Source organism: Terrapene carolina, unplaced genomic scaffold (assembly GCF_002925995.2).
Source record: "Terrapene carolina triunguis isolate 2854851 unplaced genomic scaffold, T_m_triunguis-2.0 Scaffold58, whole genome shotgun sequence".
Taxonomy (NCBI): domain Eukaryota; kingdom Metazoa; phylum Chordata; order Testudines; family Emydidae; genus Terrapene; species Terrapene triunguis.
This window is the reverse complement of record NW_020664409.1, coordinates 56,399,710-56,421,141: the sequence shown is the minus strand read 5'-3', so window position 1 is coordinate 56,421,141 and position 21,432 is coordinate 56,399,710. Positions and strand designations below refer to the sequence as shown.

The following is a 21,432-nucleotide window of genomic DNA, read 5'->3' as shown; positions in this document are numbered from 1 at the left end:
CCAGAAATCCACACATAAAAGCAGGGTCTCATCTTTCTTCTCAACAAAAAGAACTCAGGCCCCAGCAGGGGAGGTGAAGGGATGGATAAATTCTCCTGGAGACAGGATCGCAAAGCGGTCAGCTCTGGCTCTAACATGGCATAGATGAAGCCAAAATGTATCTTGGCTCCAGGTTCCAGCTCAATCGGACAATCATAGTCAAGCTGGAGTGGGAGAGCAGCCACATTCTTTTTCTCAAAAACATCCATGTAGTCATGGTACTTGGCAGATAGGGCAGGAGTTGGTACTAATGGGGGTCCCTGCTGGGCTACAGCCTTGGCCCATGGACTCCTCAGCAGCATCCTGAACTCAGGATAGAGAGGTGCATCTTGGAGTTAAGACTCATCTGATGGTGCATGCAGGCAAAGTTGCTGACAGAATTCAGTGCGGAAAACGACTTTCTGCTCACACCAAAGGACATGCAGGTCATGAGTGGCCATCCATAAGATGCTGAGAATTATGAGGAAGTGTAGTGAGTGGATCACTCCAAACCAGAGGATCTCTCTATGGTCCTGGATAATGACTTCCAGGAGTACCGTTTCCAGTTTTACTGGGCCTTAGGACAGGAGCGAGCCATCTGTAGTTTTTAAAAGGTGGGAGGCCATTTTTTGTTGCAGCGGGATACCTAAGGCTTGTGCCATATCAGCGGCTATAAAACTATCCACAACCCCAGAGTCCACGAGCACCTACTAGGGGGTATTTTTAAGGTTTTCCCTGGGACATGCAGGCAAACCTGGAGTTGCAAGTGCTGGGCTCATCGTGCCTTGGACATGCTTCAGTAAGACGTGGGGGCAGCTTGGGGATGGATATCCCTTGGTCCAACCAGGCTGGTCCCACTTACCGGGCCTGGGTTTGGTCATTCCCCTACTTTTTCTGTGCAAGAGCCCGTGATGGGCAGCTGGCAAGTGTGTCCAGATTCTCCACAATAGAAACACAAGCCATGGCATCAGTGGTAATCCCTCTCCTCAAGGTCACATGATGATGGGCTGCATCAATTTGCATAAATTCTGGGACTGGCCACAGATGGGTACTGGGATACAACGTCTAGGTGATGGTGCAGCCAACTTCCTCTCTTTATTTCACTCATGCAGCCTGTTGTCAATGCATATAGCAAGACTGATGAAGGCATCTAGATGAGTCAGGGTTTCCATGAGAGCTAGTTCATCCTTGATCTCTTCTATCAATTCCGATGCAGATTACATGAGCTAGGCAGCTTCATTCCATTCTGTATTGGAGATGAGTTGCCTAAAGTGGGTAGCTTTGGAGGCAACCGGTCCCTGCCCTTGCCATAGTTTTCATGGGGCTGCTTCCACCAAGTGAGCATGGTGGGGGTTGTCAAAAATAGAGAAGGCCTGGAGGAAGACATCCCAGTTCAATAGTGTTGGACTCTGTTGTTCCATTAGGAGTGAAGCCCACTCCAGCACCTCTCCCATCAGGAGACTAATTATGAGTCCTACTTTAGCCTGGTCAATGGAGAAGAACTGTAGGTGGAGCAGGAACAGCAGGTGTCATTGGTTGAGGAAAGCCCTACATTTTTACGGTCTCCATTGTAATGCTCTGGGATGGGGACTGTTGGACCAGAGTCTGGGTGCACTGTGGCACAGTGTTCTAGTCCCACAACCCAGTGGCTGCTCTCACAATAGCTGGTTCTTGGTGGTGTACTGTGTCACCTGGGCCTATAACAGTGTTTTCATCGAGTTGCTGGGGGATCTGCACTCACAGGGTCTGATTCTCAGACGAGAGCTGCACCACCTGTGTCTGAAACATGAGAAGTTCCTCCTGCAGGCTGTCAACCTGTCCAGGTGATCTAGTGCCCATTGGGACATTCTAGGTAGGGGACAACCCCACTGCCTCCATGTCCCACAGGGACAGCTTTCTATATGGGTTAGTGGCAGTCCAGGATCCTGGGCAAAAGGGAGGCAGGATTAGTAGCAGGAGATTGAGATACTGGAACTGAAGCCAGGAGTCAGAGCCAGTATCAGGGTCCAAGAGTCAAACTGAGTGTCAAGTTGGAGTCAGAGTCAGGAGTTAAGCTGAGGGACAGAGACAGAGCCAGGAATCAGGCTGAGGGTCAATACCAGGAATCAGGATCTGTGTTGGGGTTTCAGGAGTCAATCGGGAGTCAGAATCCAAATCAGAGCTGAGATTACTACCTGGAGTTCAGGAACAGAGCAGCAGGGCAGTCATGGCAACTAGCTAGGGGTCCACATTGTTGCCTGGACACTTCCTGATATGCCCCATGGGCTTATATAGAGACAAGGAGCCAATTTGGGATCACTAAGTCCACAATCAGTCAGATTCCCCAAGGTGGAACTTCCCATAGCATTGAACCTCTGGATTGTGGGTCACAGGGAGTGGCCAGGTTACAGTTGTTGCCAGGTGGCTGTGTGGGGATGTTGGTTGCCTGCTATCAAGTCCTACTGATCCTTATAGTCTTACTTTATATTTGAACAGCAAGATTAATTTTTACCACTGTCTAAGTGGTTATTAATAAATAATCCACCATAAATCCTTCAAAAAGATTGAAAAAAGACTGAAAGCCCCACTCCACACTTGTATGTATTCTTCCCTACACTATTAACTTAATCTAAAATAATACAAGAAAAACCTAGTTAAACATCTTTTTTTTAAATTTCCAGACAGCTCCCTCTTTTCAGGTACACACTGAAATGATTTACTGATTTTACCTTCGCCCTTTTCTAATCTCTTGGGGCGGTCCCTGTACCATTTGCCTGCTATGCAGAAGGAATTCAACAAACTGTGACCTTTAGCTTGAGCAGAATTTACTTACCATGGTGCATAAACCCATTGTCACATAGTCCTACACCAAAGATCATTGCTTCTTCCCTGGTCCGACAATCCCCCTGTTAAACCATAATAAACACTATGTAATATAAGAGCATAAGAACATAAGAATGGCCATACTGGCTCAGACCAATGGTCCATCTAGCCCAGCATCCAGTTGTCTGACAGTGGCCAGTGCCAGATGCTTCAGAGGGAATGAACAGAACAGGACAATTTATCAAGCGATCCATCCCGTCATTCACTCCCAGCTTCTGGAAGTCAGAGGTTTAGGGACACCCAGAGCATGGGGTTGAGTCCCTGACCATCTTATCTAATAACCATTGATGGACCTGACCTCCATGAATTTAGCTAATTCTTTTTTGAACCCAGTTATACTTTTGGCCTTCACAACATCCCCTGGCAATGAGGTCCACAGATTGACTGTGTGTGGTATGAAGAAGTACTTCTTCATGTTTATTTTACACTTGCTGTCTATTAATTTCATTAGGTAACCCTAGTTCTTGTGTTATGTGAAGGGGTAACTAATACTTCCTTATTTACTTTTTCCACATCATTCATGGTTTTATAGACCTCTATCATATCCTCCCTTAGTCATATAAGAACATAAGAATGAACAATAATGAATATAATTCAGAAAAATTGAACCTATTCTATCTTCATATCATGCAAAGAAATCACACTGGAACAGTGGAGAGCTGTGCACAAAGATCATGGGCAGATTATGCTCCTAGATAACACATGTTTTCCATCATCTCAGTGACGATTGCCCCCATTGTAATTAGCCACAACATTTTCTCATAAAATGGCGAATCTTTTTGTTAATATTACATTGTCTCTATACATTGAGTATTTATTGACAACCTTCAGAACTAAAGTTCATAAGAGATCCTCCGTTTTTTGTAACTTTTTCTGTTTCTAAAACTCATTTTCACAAATTATCTTCTTCATTCCATACATTGCCTACTTTAATTTCTATGCTCTTTCATCATCTTTGTGAACATATATGCTCAAATCTATATTTAAACCTACTCAAAGAACCATGTTAACTTTTATTTATAATCCACATAACTTTCTGTTCTCAGGTATCCACGTACTCCAGTGTTGAAAAGGAAGGATTCTTAAATCCCCTCTGTCATGCTATTCCCAAAGAAAACACTTAATTCTTTTCACATTCTGCAGCCCCTCCATAACAGGAGCACATAATCACACTCCAGAAAAGCAGCAAAGTTAGGAAAATATTGGTACAACTTGATTCAACAAAGAAGTTTTTCCTATTTTCTTCCAATACAAACCACAACTTTGCCTAAAACAAACTGGTTGTAAACTGCTCCCTGCTGCTTCCTTTTGTCCATTCAGTCAGTAATCTGCAGCTTCACACACCATTCATTTTAACTATACACATTATTAAACAAAATGCTAGCATTTTGAAAGCAGCAAGAAGCTAAGCAGCATGAAAAATTGAAAGATCAATGTGAAACACAGGAAGATCAGCAACTGACCATGGACAGCTGAATCTTGCTGTTTTACAGAATCAACAGGATATTTACATTAACTCTGTTCTAATAATTAGAACTTTAAAACAACGTATTTTCATTTTCTTCTATGTGATAAATTACAACTTTCCATGTTAGGAAGTTAAATTCATAATGCAGAAAAGTAAATCAACCCCAGGATACACTTGCCTGTGCAATTAGCCAGTCTATCAGTTTGTTAGCCATGACTACAGATTTATATGTCCTCAGATGATAATCTTTATCCCTGTTTAAAAAAAACAGAAGGAAAAAATCCTATGTTTTACACACAAATTGACACAAGCATGATCTATGTTGTTTTTTGAATAGTTTTCTGTACCTTAAAAATAGAACTTCAGAAGCTGCCCTGAGGTCTCAACTCCTTAGATGGAGCAAGCCAAAGCCTACAGTGTAGATAGGAGTGGGGAGGAGGGCTGGACTTGTCCCTAGGTAGCCAACCATGTTCCCTGGGTGTAAGGATAGGCATCATGTTACAAGCATGGGAGTGATTCTCCAAGTGAGATATATAGTGCTAACATGAATGTGAGTGCGCTACGTATGTGGTAAGCCTCTGAGCATGCCCAGTATGAACTAGATTCTTCAAAAAGCCTGAGTAAACTGTCCTGACAAACCTGATTCCTGCTTTCTTAGTGAAAATGACACTTGGGGCACTATCTATACAAAGCAGCCTGGGACCGTACACAGTACTTTTAAGTGCTAGGTTGGAATCCCATCCTGCTGCTACTCTGGGTTTTGGGAGCAATCTCCCTACAATTTCTTCCCCACTAACACACCGCCTGAAACACAGGCTAGGATTTGGCTCTGTGTTTGTATCTAGTAGCTACAGTATTCAAATGTATACGTTTGTTCTAAATAAGTCACTAAGAACTTCACAGCTGGACTCACCTTATCACTGGAGTAAACAGACTGTGAAGACGACAGTACAATCTTACACCCTGTTAAAGATATAGATATGTTTAAATCCACATTTACACTGAAGCAAATACCACTCAGTACATATTCTGACAATACCTATCCATTCAAAATAATGCAAATAACTTGTATTTTAAAAAAGTAGAACAGAAAAAGTGAATATTCATTTCATAGATATGTTTTCATGCAGTTATTTCTGAACTGTAATAAGCCTCCAGATTACAAGACAAATAATATTTGTGACTAAATTATCATGGGCTTGTCTAATTAATCTTAGAAATCCGAGAGATATGTAAAGACGAGTTACATAACTTTAGCACAGCATTAAAAGATTTTTTTTAACCTACATTAGTTTAAAAGAAATGTATATGTTAAACTTTCACAGCTAAGATGACTTTCTGTGCAAATGAGGATTCCAAACAAACTGAATTACTAGAGAGGAGAAAAGTGAAGTATATTTATGAATATTGCCAGAAAATCAAATTGAACATGACCCACTGTATCCACAAGCAAGCCAAATAAAAATTAGATGTAAAACAGTTCAAAAGTTTTAAAACTTTTAATAAAGAGTCATATATATTTGGTTTCTAATGTTTTAATCACAAGCATGTAACTATCCATATACAGATTTAACAAAACAGCATTAAGATTATGGCACACGGTACAGTGGCAAAACAAAAGAAATGTAAAGTTTAGGCAGAAACTGTGTCTGCTAAGTCTGCATTGAGGGATCCCCTTCACTTGAGACACTCTATATTAGGAAACATCTAATTGAAGAATCAGTGAAGCAGCTGTCCTAACTCAGCAGGCTGGGAGAAAACCTGAATGGTCCCAATTTTCCACTGGATCAGGAACACAGGATCACAAATTTAAAAACATCAAAGGGACTAAAGATGACTCTGTTGACTTTGTTTTATTCTTTCAATATATCCTTGGGTACAGTGTCAGGGTGGAGATCATGCAACCTGCATATTTCCATTAAAACATCAGGTGACTTTTGATAAGCCAATATACCCTTCACACACTAAAGGAATACCAAAAGCCACTCCGATACAAACAAAAAGAAATTCTGGTTTATACTCCCATACTCTTTTTCTTTTCACTGAATATAAGTGGACTGAAAAATACAGTAAACTACTGTTTCTACTCCAGTCATTCAAAAAGGTGGGCATTATATCCTTTATATGTTTATGTAACATAGTACCTCCTGGATAAAATCATTTTTAGAAACATATTTCTCAGTTTCTGTATTCAAAATATGGTTTGCAATAAGCCCAGAGCCAAAATCTGCCTACAGATATACATAATTAACTTTGATTCACATTAGACAGGTGTCCAGGGACATAGTTTTTCCTAACACAATGCATTTTGCTTGATTTTAAACTAGGACCTCTGTATCTGACCCATTTTTAATGATAAGAGCAGTTTATACCTTGGAAATCACATCCTGCATTTCACTTCTTGGATAGTATGTTCCATCATCATAACGGAACCTGTAGAGCATGTGTTCAGGTTTGAACTGGTGCTTATCTGTAACTAATAATTATCAAGTGTTAGCCAAAGAATTCCAGCTTTCTGCACAGGCAGGAGATTAATTAAGGGTACAAATACAGTAATTCCCTACAAGACAACCCCAAATACATTCAGTAATAAAGACATATCATGGATCTATAATTAAACATATGTTGCTATTATTTAAGATGGAAAAGATCTACTTGAGTAAGCAAATGTCAATATTTTTTAAATAGCAACAATACATAGAAAAACGAATTTTGTAGGTTGGGGCCAAATTGTTTCTAGCCCTTATGCTGATGCCTAGAGAGCGGGACAGCAATGTACGATGCCTTTCCTACTTGCATGACCCATAAAAAGTCAGGCGGAATGGCAGGCCCTGCACTCTTAGGAGCACAAGGGTTGCTCTGTCCTAACACCCCTCCCCGCCAAGGTTGCATAGCACCTCAAAGCAGGAGGAAGGCATAGGTGGGAGCTTGAACCATAGTTCTACTGTCACCCACCCACACTAGCCAGCAGAACTGACCAGTTTTGTGCAGGGGAGTAAATGACATCCCAAAAAGGAGCAGGTGCATAGTCTCCACACATCCAAGAGCTCCAGGAGGCAAGATTATGGGGTTTTTAAATAGTCTCATGCATGAGATATATGGAGTATTTCCTGAAGTCTTTGCCTTGGCAATATTCCAATTACAGTTAACATCCTTGCAAAAGAGACCCGCATCTTAAATTTGTAAACAATCAGAGCTAGATTGTTCCATTCAAAAGGAGAGATAGCCTAGTGCAGGGGTCGGCAACCTTTCAGAAGTGGTGTGCCAAGTCTTCATTTATTCACTCTAATTTAAGGTTTCGTGTGCCAGTAATACATTTTAAGGTTTTTAGAAGATCTCTTTCTATAAGTCTATATTATATAACTAAACTGTTATTGTATGTAAAGTAAATAAGGTTTTTAAAATGTTTAAGAAGCTTCATGTAAAGTTAAATTAAAATGCAGAGCCCCCCGGACCGGTAGCCAGGACCTGGGCAATGTGAGTGCCACTGGAAATCAGCGCGCGTGCCGCCTTTGGCACACATGCCATAGGTTGCCTACCCCTGGCCTAGTGCATACTAACCTGCAACTTGGGAAACCTGGGTTTAATTCTGTTTCCTATCACAGACTTCCTTATGACCTTGAACTAGTCCCTTAATTTCTCTGTGCCTCAGGTCTCCATCCATAAAATGGGGACAATCGTACTTCCCTACCTCAGAGGGGTGTCTTAAGAACCAAAATATTAATGATTGTGAGGTGCTCAGACACTTTGGTAATGGAGTCATACATTAATATAGATAGATTCAAATAGGGCCCATATTAAGGGCTAGTAGAAGAGCACCAGGAAGCATGCCATAATAAATGCCTATTCTCTTTTACAGGGATGTTTAAGAAGACAGGGTGACATCCTGTATAATTACACAACTAATTCATAAAACTCTAAGGCCAATTCTTGAAGTTCTTAATGAGTCTTTACCCAGGTAAAATTGACATTACCCTTAATGGAAGTTTTATCTGAGTGATGGCAACATTTATTCCATACATCTCATGCACCCAATTGTTAAAAATCTAATCTTGCTATCTTGATAATCTTATAAATTATCATTTATAAATGACAGGTTTCAGAGTAGTAGCTGTGCTAGTCTGTATCAGCAAAAAGAACAGGAGTACTTCTGGCACCTTAGAGACTAACAAATTTAATTGAGCATAAGCTTTCGTGGGCTACAGCCCACTTCATCGGATACATAGAATGGAACATACAGTAAGAAGATATTTATACATACATTTATAAATGTTCTCTCAACCTGATCTCTCACTCAGCCATTGGAATTTTTATTTTTTCTATATTGGTGTTTTGTTTTGTTTTGTTCTTTAATCAAGGTTAATTAAATACACAGATGAGTCTAACTCTGTAGTTCTTCCACACAAAGAACATTCATTGACGTAAAACGAACCATACATACAAAACTGAACTTATTAATGTCAGAATGATAAAAAAGAACCCTTCTAAATGTCTCAGTTTGCTAGGATATTTAGCAATGATGGTTCAGAAGTTTGGATAAACACCACAAAATACAGATGCTTATCCAAATTGCCTCAAATATCTTGAGTTTGCAAAGCAGTCTGGAAATTTTGTGAAAACAGGCTCTCATTCCAGTATACCTTGCTTCCAGTAGTGAATGGAACTTGGAGATGCAAGGACATGGAAAAAAAATTAAAGAAAGTTCACAAGACTTTTTGGAACCTTTAAAAAATGGTGTGGTGCAAAGTATAGCCTAATGTTTGATCTAGTCCTTCTTTCATCCAGAGTGTGTTGCACAATCCTAATATTTATCTAAGTAAATTAGCTAACCTTAAGGGTATTTTGGTAACTACAAAGCTCCTTATGATGTTGAAAGGAAACTTGCATTTATAATCAGCAGGGATAATTGATCCAGCAAGACAGTTCAACCCACTAACTGATAATAATGAGTCCTCTCAAATGTCAAAGACAATGCTTCTAGGTAGGTTTAGCAAATGAATTTCTTCTTTGAGCAAGATTGGGGAAAAACAAGGAAAGAAAAATAATTTTTTCATTACCACAGAGTTTACATATCCACTAGGAAAACAATGTTCAGCACAGTGAGGGTCTGCACTATAAAAATAATGCCAGCACACTGAAAATAAATGACCAGCATAGTGACTATCTGAGTCTAGCAAAACCCTGTACAACATTTGTAATGCGCATAACAGCCAAACTCCCCCTCCCCCCGCACCCCGTGAAAACAGATGGTTCATTCAACTTTATTTTAAGAATTCTATTTTCACTGAAACACAGCTGGATCCACACACTAATGAAAGTAATATGTCTGGCTCAAACTTCCATGCTCAGATATAATACCCTTTCATTGTGAAATCACATAACATTCATTTAAGTCTGTGTTGAGGGAATCTATTAGTGTATTTTGGATAAAATTTAAAAGATCAGTAGAAGAATTTTTGGCATCAAAACCTTTCTACTGACAAAAGTTCTATGTGTGTAGTAAACATACTACAGTCTGACATTTTGAATGATTATTGAAGAAATAGTATAGATCATTCACATTAAAATGCAAAAAACTATATGAAGAGAGATGAATAACCTGGATTTGTCTCCTTCTATTCTACATGTGTTCAGAGTACTCATAACCCTGATCCTCACCTTTCTTTATCAGCCAAGGATATTGAAGAAGCAATAGCAAAGAACTGGGATGTCACCTGAAGCCCTCAGATTTCCTTGACCATTGTTAAATAGAAGACGAAGAAAAAAGCATTTCTGCATACTGCTGTTATTTGGGTGTCCAGGAGCAGCAATTAATCCAAAAGGTCCCCAAGGCTTTGACAAGTAGTGCAAAAATAATTAGAGTAGCCGTGTACATTGCTAGCCATGTATACTCCTCAAACAAAATGGAAGCTTCCACAATGGCAAGAGTCCAGCTGACCCAGGTAGCCTTGGTAGGCTCTGTATTGCAAAAGTGCCAGGGCTGAAGATTTGCCACCCTGTGAAAGGCCCAATGCAACATTTGCCAACTTTATTAAATCCACTCCTGCTTACTCACTCAGAAATTTGTGTCAAGAAGGACACACCCTGCAGAACTTTTCCAGACTGCAAACCCTAATTTATTTTACTCAGCCCAACTACCTAGCACCTCTTGTGAGAAATCATAGTATTTCACAGAAAAGATCATCTGCAACTAGAATGGCCTCAAGAGCCACTAAGAACGACAAAACAAAACTAGGGCTAGAAATAACATCCTCCTTCTAAGAATTTGGGCCGTTCACAATAGTACTAGTCATGGAGGCACTAATGGCAACCAAGGCCACCACCTGTTACTCTGTCCCCTCCTCCTCCTGGATGGTGAAAAACAGCACAGAATATGTGGGACCCCTACTAATAACAGCCAACACCTCCTTTGCCAAGGGGAATCTATCCCTCACACAAAAACATGCAATAGTCAGACCAATACTAAAGGAGACATTGCTCAACAGTGGAGACACCACAAAGTATTGCCTAGTGTCAAACTTTTTAGAGAAGCTAGCTACCTATAGTCCACAATGCCATGTGTCAGCTACCAGTGTTCTGTGTCCCCTCAGTCACATTTTTGGCAAGGTATAGAGACTGCTCTTAAAGCTCTGGCAGAAGACTTGCTCCTGTCCATAGACATAGGAAGAACACCCATACTCAAACTAGAAGGAAAAGGGACACACTTCAAAGAATTTATTTCAGACTGGAAATAATAAGGTATACATTTTTAACTTTGAGAGTAATTAACCACTAGAACAAATTTACCAAGGGTCTTGGTGGATTCTTCATCACTGACAATCAAGATTGGATGTTTTTCTAAAAGATATACTCTGGGAATTATTTGAGGGAAATTCTGTGGCCTGTGTAATATAGGAGGTCATACTAGATGATCACAATGGTCCCTTCTGGCCTTGGAATCAATGAATCTATGAACTTGCCTTCTCGATATCATCCGGGGATGATTCATTCCCTGTTAGTTAAAGGGGCTAACATCTGGTCACTGTGGAGTGGTTTGTATACAGCAGTGAAGTGGTCAACCACTTCCAACCTAACCAGCAGGTTTTCACTAAATCTAGCTAACTACTACTTTTGACTTAGTTGAGGACTTGGTCTGAAAGTTTCTCCTCCTGTATCCATGTACTGTGTCCCTGCATTCAAGAGAATGCCCAGCTGGTAGAGTGGGACTTGGGCACAAAACCCTGCATTGCTACACATGATAGAGATTGTGAGAAGACAGCCTCATAAAGGCAGGTCCAGGTGAAAACTGAGTGGAATCCCACCTGGGTTTCAGCCTATCCCAGGTTCAGGAAATCCCTATGATGTAGCACAAGTGGGTTCTAGTTGTGCTGCAGGTCCAACAAACAGTCATAGTCAGGGCCGGCTCCAGGGTTTTGGCCGCCCCAAGCAGCCAAACAAAAAAAGCCGTGATCTACGGCGGCAATTTGGTGGGAGGTCCTTCGCTCCGAGCAGGAGTGAGGGACCCTCCGCCGAATTGCCGCCGAACAGCTGGACGTGCCGCCCCTCTCCGAAGTGGCCGCCCCAAGCACCTGCTTGGTAAGCTGGTGCCTGGAGCCGGCCCTGCATACAGTACACTCACAACGGCTGGTCTGGTCATGCTGTGGTTCTGCCAGGACTTGCTTCTCAGCCTTCTGCTGCTTGAGGCACTGCTCACCACGATGGGGGGCAGCCAGGCCAACCCTGAGTGGTTCTGTGACCCTGTGTGTCAGGTCGCAACTCCACTCACTCAATTTTGAGCTCCCTAGGTATTTTAGCGGTTGGGAGCAGGGAGCCAGAACAGGACTTTGATGGAGAAGTCAGTCAAAATGCAAAGATCTCATTGGATAGCACTTCAGAGGGCTGGACTCATCAATTAGATGTCACAATGTTGATGACATCATCTGTCTTGGATGTTCTATCAGGGCCAGTCCCTGCCCCTTAGGTGACAATGTCAGGCTGGGCAATGGATAGAGACAGAGAGGCATAGCAGATAAATGGGGATTACCATTAAAGCATATGGCCTCCCACAAGGTAAGTACAGCGAGAGCATCTTGAAGGGACTTAAAAGGGGCTAGTGGAGATGACCATCAGTTCTCCTGGGCTCACTCTCTCTTTCTTTGTGTAGAGGAAAGAAGAGGCTCGAGGACCTCCCTGATCCCAAATTGATCAATGGGTCATTATCAGAGATAATGCAGAATTCTGATCTGGATTTAGATTTCTGACACCCCAAAAGGACAGACTGTTGGTTCTGGAGTTTTGATTCAGCTCTTTATCAACATGGAGCTAATGAATTTTTATAGGCAACCCCAGGTTCAGATTCAAAATCCCTGTTAAATTCAGGAGTGATGGGGTCCATGTCTCTGGTGAGTGAGGTGTGGAACTCGAGAGAAAATAGGTGATGTGGGGACTGAATAAACCTAGAAAATTGGAAAAAGACAGACCTTGGGTGGAGGGTCCCTTGTTCCATTTACCCTCACATTCAGGGGTCATTTTTTCATATCTCAAATGTCTTGGCCCAAAACTTTTCTGAAAAGAATAAAACCGTGGCCCATGTGAGTGTTTCTGGTCCCACTGCCCATGACTTTATGACATTCCCTCTAAAGGAAACAGGAAATAACTGCTGTAAAGGAAATAATAAGGACTCAGTTCTACTTGGAGTTGACGGGGATGTGCAAAAAGACTAGAATATTGGTCTGGGGAGAAATCAGCTGAAATGCAGCAATGTCCTCAGGCAGGAGCAATTTTAAGAGGGTGCTACAATGGCAACGGTAGCCTTGGGATATCCCACTGGGAAAGATACCATTGCCATCTCTCCCATCCGGGGCTCAGAATGGTGAAGGGACAAGCACAGTCAATACTCCAGAAGAGCTTAGTACTTTTATTAAAATAATGTATTTTTCCACATTTCTATCTGTGCATAAGCATCCTGTGTGTGTATATGTTTGTGTGTATATGTACACAGAGACAGAGAGAGAGATCAGAGCCCCTCAGCCAAGCCCAACAGACCCGACAGGGACACAGCGCAGCGAATGTGTTTTGCTCTGACACCACAATGCAAAGATCAGATGGAATTTTATTGCTTGTCTCTCTTGTTTTATTTAGTTTGCGAGCTCTTCAGGGCAGTGACATTTCAGATTTATGTTGCGTAGGCACCGAGCTCACTAAAGGCACTATCCCCAGGATTTATATTAACTCAACCACTGTCCTGCATCCTTGCCTTTAGTGCCTGGAAAAGCCATCACACCCCTCCCTTCCCCATCACATCCCTTCCTTCTAGGCCATGGTGACAACAGGAAGCTCTTCATTGCCCTCACCATGTTGAGATCTTGCAGTTCAGCATTGAAACAATGACTATTATCAAATCTCATGATTCAGGGCTTCAAATGGTCAGCTGCAGGGATCAGGAAGGATTTTTTCTCCCTCTGAAACACAATTGGCCAGATCCAGATTTTATGGGTTTTATTGCCTTCCTCTGAAACATCAGGTACTGTTCACAGCTGGAGGCAGCACAGCAGACAAGGTGGACTGATGCTCTGAGGTGATTCAGGTAATCTTTGTTCCCAGATGCTTGGCTGGCTGGTTCTTGCTCACATGCTCAGGGTCAAACTGGTTGCCAGATTTGGGGATTTTTCGCCCAGGTCAGATTAGCAGAGACTTTAGGGGTTTCCTGCTTTCCTCCGCAGCACTGAGCAGGATCACTTGTAAGGATCATCTGGACATATCTGTCTTACTCAGTTCCCTGCCATTGCAGGGCCTTCAGGCATTGGTGGCCCCTCAGTCGCTCCTGTTCATTCTCCACGGCACACAACAGGTATTTGGCTTGATTTGGTCCAATAAAAATCCATGTGGAGAGATTCAGAAGTAAGTTGTCCGTTATCTCCCATTCCCCTCTGTTCTTCATGTCCTCCCACCTAACCAAGCCTTCTGTGCCTTACTCCATTGCATTTAATTCTCTTCCTCTTTCTCCACTACTCTGCCTGGATGCCAGCAGGGGGGCAGTGGTGGCAGGCATTGAGACCACAGGAAAGACAGTCTTCCTGCTCTCAATTCTCATGTTGGTGACACTGCAGCCTCTCACTGCCAGGAGGAACAATTACAGGAAAATCCTATTTAGTCCTTGCACCCCAGGGCAGGAGCATGTTCCATTGCTCTATGGGGACAGTGCATGCACAGTCTGGTTGGCTGTGGTGGAACTGAGCATACTCAGACTATGTGCAAACTGAGCATGTGCAAATTGATTTTTCAGAGGGTTATAACTTGGCCAAATTTGGGTGGCTTTTCACAGGGATGGCAAAAAGCACATCCCTGACCCAAAGGCCACAACTCTGCCAAATTTCAACTCCCTACTCCAAAGCAGTGAGGTGATAGAGCTTCCCTATGAAATAGCTGTAAAAACGTTTTTAACATAGGCAAAACAATGTATTTTCCCCTAACCTCCGTCTGTGACATGGCTGAAACATTTTTGCTAAAATTTTCCCAAAATTGAAAAATTGGCCTGAAGAAGACACCCAACATGGACAATATCAGCCTGAACAGTTAGGGTTTGGAAAAGTTATAAGCAACTGAAATCAAGGTCTTATAATGGAAAGTGTTAGGCAACTTTACCTATAGTTACACCTATAACACTTGGCAAGCAATCAGGTAAGGTCTGATCCAACTCTCATTATATTTATTCTGAGTTGGATTGGATCGGATAAGACCTATACTGCTGAGATATGGGCACTATAAGTACTTAGATGGGTTTAATCTGGAGAAATGTCACTTCCATGTTTGAAAGGGGAAAAAAATATTTTCAGGAATATGTAATAGTCGTCTGTCCCCTTTAAGTCAGAGAGAGAGGAAGAGTGGGGCCTGCGCCAGTCAACCCTGTTCCAAGGTATGGCAATTTTAAGAATCAATGTTCCACTGTGGGCTTGTCTACGTGCAGAAGTAAGTGCCCAGTAAGTCAGGGTGTGAATTTAAAGAACACTAGCTAATCCGCACTAACTCCCCTTGTGGACACTCTTACTGTGCACTTAAGAGTGCACTCAGGCAGGTTAGCTTAGTAGACTTCTAAAGTGTATTATGCTAATAAGTACAAAACCACTCTTCGTAGCCACACGGGGAGTTTGTACAGAGTTGCTAGTGTGTACCAGGTACTGCAGACTTTTCCTCTATGTAGACTAGCCCTGAGGATCAACAGGCCAAGTTGAGAATGAAGTACAGGTGCCAGAGTCAAGTGACAGCCTCCTGACCATTACAAAGGCAGTGTTGCCAACTTGCATGGTTTTCTGAGTGTAGGGGGTTCTTAAAACCCTTAACTGCTGCAATTGTGTTATTACCTCAGCTTTCAATTTCTAAGAAACCTCTAGCCCTCATTGCTGCAGAGAAGAAGCCTGAAAACATGAACTCTAGTCTCCAACAACAGAAGGCAAATAAAAAGAACTCTACATTTATTGCTTTTCTTTAATCTCATGACTTTTTGGTGCCTGACTACAATTTTTGAATGCTTTGTGTTGGTAATATACAAAGGACTACTCTTGGCACAGGTGGGGGAGAGCCTAGAATGAGGTGAGACCTGCAGGGAGGTCCCTTAAGGTAGAATCAGAACCTTGGTGGACTGGAGAAACCTGCCAGAAGTGAGAGAAAGGCCCAGAAAGGAGATCTATGGATATCTTCTTCCAAGAGTGAAGACGTTTGAACCCAGAACTGAGGTCAGAAATACCCAAGGAAAAAGACTCTCCAGGGAGGCCAGGTTAGTACCTAGGAAGAGGCCCTGAGAAGGAAAGAAAGCAAGTTTGGCTTTGAATTATGGGGCAGATACCCTAGTTGTTTAGAGTTCACAGAGGTAGGAACCCTTAGTAGAAGGTAGGAGTGGGTCCCCCCATGCTACTACCCTGTGAAGGACTTCACTCTTCGACGTTAAGTACTGACAAACCAGTTTTGTGTTAATCAGAAAAGAATGTTCAAAATAACAACAAATACAAACATAATTTACCTTGAAAATATGTACATATGTTGAAATAAAATATATTTACCATGGTGGATAATGCCATTCTCTAACAACGCTTGGCCAAGATGAACACCTTCTTCAGATTTGTGTATTTCTCCAGTTTCCAGTAACCAGGACACAAACTCACTAGATTAAAAAACAAAACAAAACCACACACATACAAAACAATTCCAATATTTTTAAGGCTTTAACTCTAGAAAGCAATACTGTACAATATTCCGCACACTATTCATTTAGCAGACTGCAATGAGCAGTATTCATACTGACATAACACTCTTCAACATATTCTGCATAACAGAATTATTTCCAACATATTCTCATTTTCCACTTGTATTTGTTATACGCAGAGCTGGTAGTCACTCCTATTAAGGTTGAGGGATACTTCCCATTATAAGACCGTGTTTTCAGTTACTTATAACTTTGCCAAACTTTAACTGTCAGGCTGAAATTTTCCATGCTTGGTGTCTGCCACAAGATGCATTTTTCTGGAAAATTGCAGCCAAAACAGTTCAGCTGCTTCTGACAACAAGATTAGAGGAAAAATACATTGTCTTGCCCATGGTGTTTTTTTTCCTGAGACCCTTTAAATGTCTCTCGTCTTTAGAGCAGGGACTTGAAATTTGGCAGAGGGCAGATGTCCTTTGTGTGATGGATGTGTTTTTTGACATCTCTGGGAAAATCCACCCAAATTTGGCCAAGTTATAAGTATATAAATATCTCAGTTTGTATATGCCCAGTAGAGACTTGCTCAGTGACAATGGAAGTTTTAGCTGCAACACTCTATCATGCTCCAGCCTCGGATACAGGGGTCAGAGCAGGACTCTCTCTGCAATTGCAGCTCTGGGCTCTGTAGGCCATGGTGGGGCTGGGGCATCAGAACTGAGAGACTGAAGATTCTCTCTCCTGTGATCTTAGTGACCATCCTGCTGAGCCTGCGCAGTGTGGATGAGGAAATTTCCTAAATCAAATGCAAAGGGGACAAGACAGATTGGGAAAAAGAGTCTGGGAGTGGGAGTGAGATCCGGGAGGCTGGTGGGGAGAGGTTGGGACTGGCTGGACAAGGAAATTGGACTCAGAACCAGTGGAGCAGGGGAAAGGAGGTGATGGGAGGGAGACATCTGTAGGAAAGCAGATGAGAAGGCCCAGGAGCTACTGTGGACCAGAAACATGGGCAGGGGCAGAGTAAGCAACTGGACATGAGAGGGGAGGGGAGAGACAGATCAGTTAAGAATCCAGGTGCGGGAGGAGACAAGGAACCAGGGCTGGGAACAGATAAGCAAGGAGACTAGGACTGGGATGAGAAGCCTGAGGAGTGGATAGTGGACTAGCAAGGTAAAAGGAATAGGACTAGAATGAGAAGCCAGGGTGGAGAAGACACATGATTGGGATGGATACAGGCCAAAAGAGTCTGTGCCCACAAAAGCACATTCCGCGGCAGAAACTGGAATGGAACCCAAGTCTGCTGAGTCTCATCATTCCTTTGCTGTCAGCAAATATCTGTGAAATCCACTGCCAAAGTATGTGTCTTATCTTTCTCTAGTTATCTGGAGGATGTCAACTTACTATCATTATCAGTCACTCCATTATGTCGAGTGGCAGAAGTCTATGTGGTAGACTTAATGTTTCCAACCCTGCTGATATTGCATGTGGGTGTCAATGTGATGCCACATGATGGAATACATGTTTTATTAGTAACCTAGGAAATTACACACCCACAAAATACTATATTAAAAGAGTATTACTGAGATTGCAAAGTCAAGCACTCAAAACTTAGGAAGTGACAGAATTAAGGTTGCCCATGTAACCTTAATTCACCACCCTTGTGTGTCTGGATTATAATACAGGGCTTTTAATACGTAGTCATTCTTCCGCTCTACTCTGCGCTGGTTAGGCCTCAACTGGAGTATTGTGTCCAGTTCTGAGCACCGCATTTCAAGAAAGATGTGGAGAAATTGGAGAGGGTCCAGAGAAGAGCAACAAGAATGTTTAAAGGTCTTGAGAACATGACCTATGAAGGAAGGCTGAAAGAATTGGGTTTGTTTAGTTTGGAAAAGAGAAGACTGAGAGGGGACATGATAGCAGTTTTCAGGTATCTAAAAGGGTGTCATAAGGAGGAGGGAGAAAACTTGTTCACCTTAGCCTCTAAGGATAGAACAAGAAGCAATGGGCTTAAACTGCAGCAAGGGAGGTTTAGGCTGGACATTAGGAAAAAGTTCCTAACTGTCAGGGTGGTTAAACACTGGAATAAACTGCCTAGGGAGGTTGTGGAATCTCCATCTCTGGAGATATTTAAGAGTAGGTTAGATAAATGTCTATCAGGGATGGTCTAGACAGTATTTGGTCCTGCCATGAGGGCAGGGGACTGGACTCGATGACCTCTCGAGGTCCCTTCCAGTCCTAGAATCTATGAATCTATGAATACGTAATCACATACTATTTCTAACACAGGACCCCTAACTTATTCAGTTCACAGCATGGCCTGCTCTGGGGATCAATCAGGGCTGAATGTGAAGGAGTCTCTCGTCTGTAGGATTGTTGTGATAATTGCGTATAATTGTGAGCTCAACCGTGAAAAGTGATGGTAAGTTTATAAAAGGTCACAATAACCTATAACAAGAAATGTTAAAGGGGGGAAAGTATAAAAAGTGAGACAGAAAGACTGAATTAGTCCAGAATGAAAAGGCCTACTAATATACACCTCTACCTCGATATAACGCTGTCCTCGGGAGCCAAAAAATCTTACCGCGTTATAGGTGAAACCACGTTATATCGAACTTGCTTTGATCCACCGGAATGCGCAGCCCCGCCCCCCCCCGGAGCACTGCTTTACCGCATTATATCCGAATTCGTGTTATATCAGTCGCGTTATATTGGGGTAGAGGTGTAACTCGAGGACTGTGCAAAGATTATGCTTGGTAAAAGAGAAAACTGTGGAACAAGAAATCAATGAACCAAAATTAGTGTGTCGGAATTAAGACCTAATTGGTGAATAAAATAATGAGGGGATTGACTATTCCACCCCTCACTCCCTTTTTGGGTCCCTAACGAAAGAGACTTTGGGAGAAAATATGGCTGCTGGAGCAAGCTTCATCATCAAGGCTGCGAGTCCACATTCTCCTAGGACCCCGGGGGCCTTCATCATTCTGATCCTGAGGGATGTCCAGACCAGACTGGGTGAGGGGGACACAGATGACACTTCCACATCCACCAGCTCTAGCTGAATCCAAACACCACCTGGGATGTGAGACTTTGTTCGCCACGTTAGTGTCCTTTTGTTTCCCTATTTTATTTCTTCTCTTTCCTTTCTCTCTCTTTCTTCTTCTTTCTAATAAGAGTCTAGCTTAGCCAGCCAAGACTATATTTTGCAACACTGCTGTAAATCTGTGACTTGAAAGTGGCAGCTAAAAGCAATGCCCTAAACACCCCAATTCTGGTACAAGTTTGCCAGGTCTCCAAGAGGCTGATAACACTGTGTGTTGGGCCTGTGTTTTTCCAGCACTGAAGCTGCAAGTGAAAGTCAACATCAGAAACAGAAGCTGCATTTTCTACTTTTGCTATTCTTTTCTTTCCTTTTGTGTGTGTATTTGCCTTGTTTTGTCTTCTGGGAAATGGGATCGGACTTTAACAACAAGAGCAACAGCAGCAGCTTCAGCCCATCTCAACTAAATTCTTCTCCCCCCTCCCCCCCCAAAAGGACAGTTATTAACACCTTTAATACCATTTAAGAGACTGTTAAAGAAGGGGTTCTTTTTCTTCTAAAGGCTCTCTGGAGCTCTAGAAAGAAAGGGAATAAGGGTTGTTAGACTGAAAGCCTTACTTCATATTTTAGATTTCAAATGCTTTAAATGTTTTTCCTTCTCTTCTGTATCTTTAAAAAAAGGTTAAAAGGGATTTTTAATGTGTGTTTACCAAATTGCAAACCTTGTTTAACACTGTTTAATGCTGGACAGGGACTGGGTTATGTTAGCACTTTTAACTCTTTGGATCCATATACTCCATTTCAATTAATACAAGAGGACCCCTGCCCCATTTGTGCAAGAAACTGGAAAGTGTGTAGTGAATGAGGCAGGGACTGCAAGAAGAGAAAGAATTGTTTCATGGTTTAGACTGTTAGATGCAGCCCTGGAGAATTGGATTCTATCCCTGCCTCTGCCACAGACTTCTAGTGTGATGCTAGTAAATTCACTTAACCCAAACTTTTCATAGGTGATCACTAGTTGTATGTTCCTCATTTTCTGTGTGCCCAACTTGAGACCCCAGGTTCTGAGCTGCAGAAGTGCCAAGTCCTCACAAGTCAATGAGAGTTGTGCTTTGAACATAAAGTGCTATATAATGCCAAGTATTCTGAAAACTCAGGTCTCAGTTGTCCTAAATTGGGCAACCAGAATTAGCAGAAACTTTTGACTTTAATTATCTCTCTATACCTCAGTTCTCCATCTCTAAAATGGGGATAGTAGCACCTCCTCACCTTACAGGGGTATTGTGAAAATAAATTCGTTCATGTTTGCAAAGTACACAGAGATACTATTGTGATGATCATAAAAAAGCACAGGAGAAAATTAATAATTCTGTCTTCAGTGCAGGGTTTGAATAGTGTGCAGTAAATAATGCCTGGAACCACACACTGAAGAACAAGGAAAAAATAAAATAGTGTTTAACTGCTCATTAAATGAACACTATCCATCCTGTGCAATGATTGAGGCAAGGGTTCTGGGGATAAAATATGTAACGTATGTAATCGTGTCATTACAGATTGTATCATAATGCTTACGCACAAGGGAAGAGTTAATTAAGATTGCCTGGGAAACTAATTCTGGCATTTCCTAACTTTTGAGTGCTTGACTTTACAACTTAATAATCTTTTTAAATGTATTTTTGTGTCTAATATATTATTTACTTAATTGGCACATATATCAAACACACTTGCATACACACAACACATATGGTGAAGATATCCATGTGATAAGTTGCACCAACCTTACAATAAATAAAATTCATAATTTACCATACATCTTTGGCTACCTCACCTGCACTCTGCCCATTAATCCATCTCTTGTGGGACTGCTTCTAATTT

At 41.9% G+C, this 21,432-nt stretch overlaps 1 protein-coding gene across 1 annotated transcript in view; it reads right to left on the bottom strand.

Annotated features, from left to right (window-relative positions):
* Positions 1-21,432, bottom strand: part of PREX2 (phosphatidylinositol-3,4,5-trisphosphate dependent Rac exchange factor 2) — a 288,646-nt gene that overhangs the window by 147,953 nt on the left and 119,261 nt on the right. Inside the window, exons 11-15 of the mRNA XM_026662446.1 lie at positions 16,384-16,484; positions 6,721-6,824; positions 5,262-5,311; positions 4,527-4,602; positions 2,831-2,903 (exon numbers count right to left, since the gene is read on the bottom strand). Coding sequence (XP_026518231.1) covers positions 2,831-2,903; positions 4,527-4,602; positions 5,262-5,311; positions 6,721-6,824; positions 16,384-16,484 — 404 coding nt within the window. The remainder of the gene's footprint in view (positions 1-2,830; positions 2,904-4,526; positions 4,603-5,261; positions 5,312-6,720; positions 6,825-16,383; positions 16,485-21,432) is intronic.